This window comes from Coturnix japonica, chromosome 22 (genome assembly GCF_001577835.2).
Source record: "Coturnix japonica isolate 7356 chromosome 22, Coturnix japonica 2.1, whole genome shotgun sequence".
Taxonomy (NCBI): domain Eukaryota; kingdom Metazoa; phylum Chordata; class Aves; order Galliformes; family Phasianidae; genus Coturnix; species Coturnix japonica.
This window is the reverse complement of record NC_029537.1, coordinates 2,591,724-2,595,623: the sequence shown is the minus strand read 5'-3', so window position 1 is coordinate 2,595,623 and position 3,900 is coordinate 2,591,724. Positions and strand designations below refer to the sequence as shown.

At 58.2% G+C, this 3,900-nt stretch overlaps 2 protein-coding genes across 2 annotated transcripts in view; one reads left to right on the top strand and one right to left on the bottom strand.

The window, feature by feature from the left end:
* Positions 1 to 85, top strand: part of LOC107323726 (WAS/WASL-interacting protein family member 3-like) — a 5,373-nt gene extending 5,288 nt beyond the window's left edge. The window contains exon 5 of the mRNA XM_015883071.1: positions 42 to 85. Within this exon, the coding sequence (XP_015738557.1) occupies positions 42 to 85 (44 nt within the window). The remainder of the gene's footprint in view (positions 1 to 41) is intronic.
* A 2,001-nt stretch (positions 86 to 2,086) lies between these two features.
* Positions 2,087 to 3,900, bottom strand: NUDT18 (nudix hydrolase 18). The gene is made up of 2 exons (XM_032448857.1): positions 3,721 to 3,900; positions 2,087 to 2,362 (listed from the first exon to the last, which is right to left on the bottom strand). Exons 1-2 carry the CDS (start codon positions 3,865 to 3,867, stop codon positions 2,087 to 2,089), a joined length of 423 nt encoding a protein of 140 aa, XP_032304748.1. The 5' UTR covers positions 3,868 to 3,900.

Here is a 3,900-nt window from a genome sequence, read left to right as displayed (position 1 = left end):
GATCCCCCACTCCCCCCATAACCCCCTCCCCACCTGGCGAGGTCGGCTGCAGCCCCCACCTCCAGGAAGCCGGACATGTGGTTGACTCGCAATGCGGGCACAGCTAGGTCTGCTGTCAGCTCCGGAGCCGGCCTTCAGCCTGGAGATGGTTCTATTCCCTATGGGGACAGCAGGGCTGTGTTATAGGGCTGTGCTATAGGGGCTTGCGTAAATGGGGCACAGGGACCCCTCCCGCACCTACACCCCATAACCGAGTCCATTGGGTCGTACCGGGTGGGAGATCCAAGGTGTCCTGAGCTCGTTTCCTTTGGGGGGGGGTCAGGGTGTGATGGGAGCTGGAGATACCCCGGCCTGAGGAGCTGGCGGCGCTGCCCACACGTCACAGCGCTGGGACTGGCTGGGGATGCATTGCTGGGGAGAAGAGAGGCGAGAAGGCAATGGGGAAGGGATGGGGGAGATTTGCCGAGGGGGGAGAGGGGTAGGGCATGGACATGGAGGGAGGAGGAGGGATGGGAGGGTAGGGAGGACAGGAGGCCAAGGGGATGAGGTATTGGGAGGAAAGGGGGGAGATGGGGGGGATGGGTGGGGAGGGGAAGTGGGGGGGAGAGGGAAAGAGGATGAAAAGGCATGGAGACGTGGATGGCGTAATGGGATGGGCAGGAGGGATGAAGGGTGAGGAAGGATGCGAGGAGATGGAAGAGGGCTGGGAGGGACAGGAGAGATCGGAGGAAGCGATGGAAGGTGGACGGGAGGGATAGCAGGGAGGATGGCGCGGGAAGGGCATCGGGATGGGCGGGATAGCCACGATGGGATGGGAATGAGGGGAGGGGAGTAACAAGAGGATGAAGAGAGGATGGACGAGGAATGAATGGAGGGATCGAGGAGCAGATGGAGAGAGAGGAAGAGATGGAGGGATGGAAGGAAGGGAAGGGAGGATGGAGGGATGGAGAAGGGAATGCAGTGTGAGGAGGAGAGGGAGGGAGGGACAGAGGTGGGCATGGAGCAGGATGGAGGAGGGAGGAGAGATGGAGGGGGGATAGGAGGGAGAATGGCGGGGAAGATGGGGGGGGATGGAGGGAGGGATGGATGGAGTGGGGAGTAGGGAGGACTGGGAAAGTGGAGGAAAGAGGATTGAAGAAGGATGGAGAGGAATGAGGAGGAGGGAGGGATGAAAGAGGATGGGATATAGGAGGGAGGGAGGAGAGAGGGATGGCATGCAGGGGGGGGAGGACACGGGAGGAGGGAGGAAGGGCTAGGGATTGGGGTAGGTATTGGGAGGACTAGAGGGAGGATGGGGGGCATTTGGGAGGAATGGGGGAGAAAGAGGCGAATGAAGAAGGATGGAGGAATGGGCAAGGGGAAGCATGGAGTAGGGCGCGAGAGCCACACGCCGGGGGGGTATTGCGGAGGACTAGGGACGCGACAGGCAATGGGGGCATTGGACGGGATGGCGGGCGGAGGAAACGAGGATGACAGCACGTGAATTGGCGAGCATGTATGGCCATGCCAGGCACGGGACTGGAGGAGGAAGGAGTGGGAAGCCGGCATGAAAGAGGCGAAAGTGTGATATAGGTAGGCAGCGCCACCACTGTAAGCGTATGGAGGAGAGACGGGAGGGGAGGCGAGGCGAGGTCATTGGCAGGACTAGGGGGTGAACTGGGGGGGACTGGGGGGAGGGATGGGGGGACGATAGCGGGGAGGGATGGGGTGGAGGAAAGAGGCATGAAGAGACGGATCGGACGGGAGAGAACATGAGGAGGCATGAAGGATGTATGGAGGAGGGAAGGGGGGTAATTGGAGGGATGGAGGAAAGGATGGAGGGATGAGGGAGGGATGGTAGGCCGTATTGGGAGCACTATAGGGGAGATGTGAGGATGGGAGGAGAGGATCGGGGGGGAGGAAAGAGATGAAGAAGCGATGGAAGGATGGAGGATGGAGACGGAGGGGGAGGGGGATGGAAGAGGGATGGATATACCCAGGAGAGGGAGGGGAGAGAGGATGGACTGGAGGGATGGAAGGGGGGCATGTCATGGAAGGGCAGGCGGAGGGAAGTATGAGGTACGGCAAGGGAGGGCGCACGGACATATTAGGGCAGCGATAGACCCCCTATTACCCCATTACCCCCCATTACCCCCTGTACCCACTCACCCGTGGGCCGGGCCATGAAGACGAACCGAACCCACGCGTGTCCGCGCTCCTCCACAGCCAACAATGAGACGGGCTCACAGCGCAGCCCCGACTCCTCCCGCACCTCCCGCAGCAGCGCCCCCACCAGGTTCTCATTGGGATCAACGCGACCGGCGGGGAGATACCACAGCCCACGGCAACACGGCTTGGACTCCTGCACCAGCAGTATGGAGCCCTATAGGGGATATAGGGGATATATGGGGTTATGGGGGATATATGGGGTTATAGGGGGGATATGGGGTTATGGGGGATATATGGGGTTATGGACAGGTACCACAACCCACGGCAACACGGCTTGGACTCCTGCACCATCAGCACTGCGTCCTATAGGGATATAGGGTTATATGGGGTTATGGGGGATATATGGGGTTATGGGGGATATATGGGGTTATGGGGGTTATGGGGGATATATGGGGTTATGGGGAGGTACCACAACCCACGGCAACACGGCTTGGACTCCTGCACCAGCAGTATTGAGTCCTATAGGGATATGGGGTTATAGGGGGATATGGGGTTATAGGGGATATATGGGGTTATAGGGGATATATGGGGTTATGGGCAGGTACCACAACCCACGGCAACACGGCTTGGACTCCTGCACCATCAGTATGGAGCCCTATAGGGATATAGGGGATATATGGGGTTATAGGGGATATAGGGGATATATGGGGTTATAGGGGATATATGGGGTTATGGGGTTATGGGGAGGTACCACAACCCACGTCAACACGGCTTGGACTCCTGCACCAGCAGCACTGTGTCCTATAGGGATATGGGGTTATAGGGGGGTATGGGGTTATGGGGGGGATGATGAGTGGTTATGGGATTATGGGGAGGAGGGATAGGGGTTATGGGGTTTAGGGCTAATGGTTATGGAGTGGAGTGCTCCCAGTTATGGGGCTATGGAGCATTTAGGGTTATGGGATGGAGTACTCCCAGTTATAGGGTTATGGGGTGTAGTGCTCCCAGTTATATGGTTATAGGATGTAGTACTCCCAGTTATAGGGTTATGGGGTGGAGGGCTCAGTTATGGGGTGTTGTGCTCCAGCTATAGGGTTATGGGATGGAGTTATAGGGTTACGGGATGGAGTGCTCCCAGTTATGGGGTTAAGGGATGGAGTTATAGGGTTATGGGGTGCAGGACTCCCAGTTATGGGGTTATGGGGTGTTGTGCTCCAGCTATGGGGTTATGGGGTGGAGTTATAGGGTTATGGAGTGCAGGACTCCCAGTTATGGGGTTATGGGGTGTTGTGCTCCAGTTATGGGGTTATGGTGTGGAGTTATAGGGTTATGGGATGGAGTGCTCCCAGTTATAGGGTTATGGGGTGTAGTGCCCCCAGTTATAGGGTTATGGGGTGTAGTGCCCCCAGTTATAGGGTTATGGGATGTAGTGCCCCCAGTTATGGGGTTATGGGATGGAGTGCTCCCAGTTATAGGGTTATGGGGTGTAGTGCCCCCAGTTATAGGGTTATAGGATGTAGTGCCCCCAGTTATAGGGTTACAGGGCACTTATAGGGCTGCGTGCTGTCTCACCTCGGCATTGAAGATCACGGCCAGCACCACGTAGCACACGCTGCTCCCGAGTCTCACGGGGCTTTGGGGTTCGGTGCCGCCCCATAAGCCGCCCCCCACGTCCCACCCCGTCCCGTTCAGCACCGCCTCCAGCTCCTCCTCGGCCATGGCGACTTATGGGGCCGCGGGGTTTTGGGGCGG

What these genes read in the sequence shown, in the direction of transcription:
- NUDT18 (XM_032448857.1), bottom strand. Translation starts at nt 3,867, where the DNA reads ATGGCCGAGGAGGAGCTGGAGGCGGTGCTGAACGGGACGGGGTGGGAC. An exon ending in CCGTGATCTTCAATGCCGAG is followed by an intron (nt 2,363 to 3,720) that starts GTGAGACAGCAC and finishes TATCCCCTATAG; the next exon opens with GGCTCCATACTGCTGGTGCA.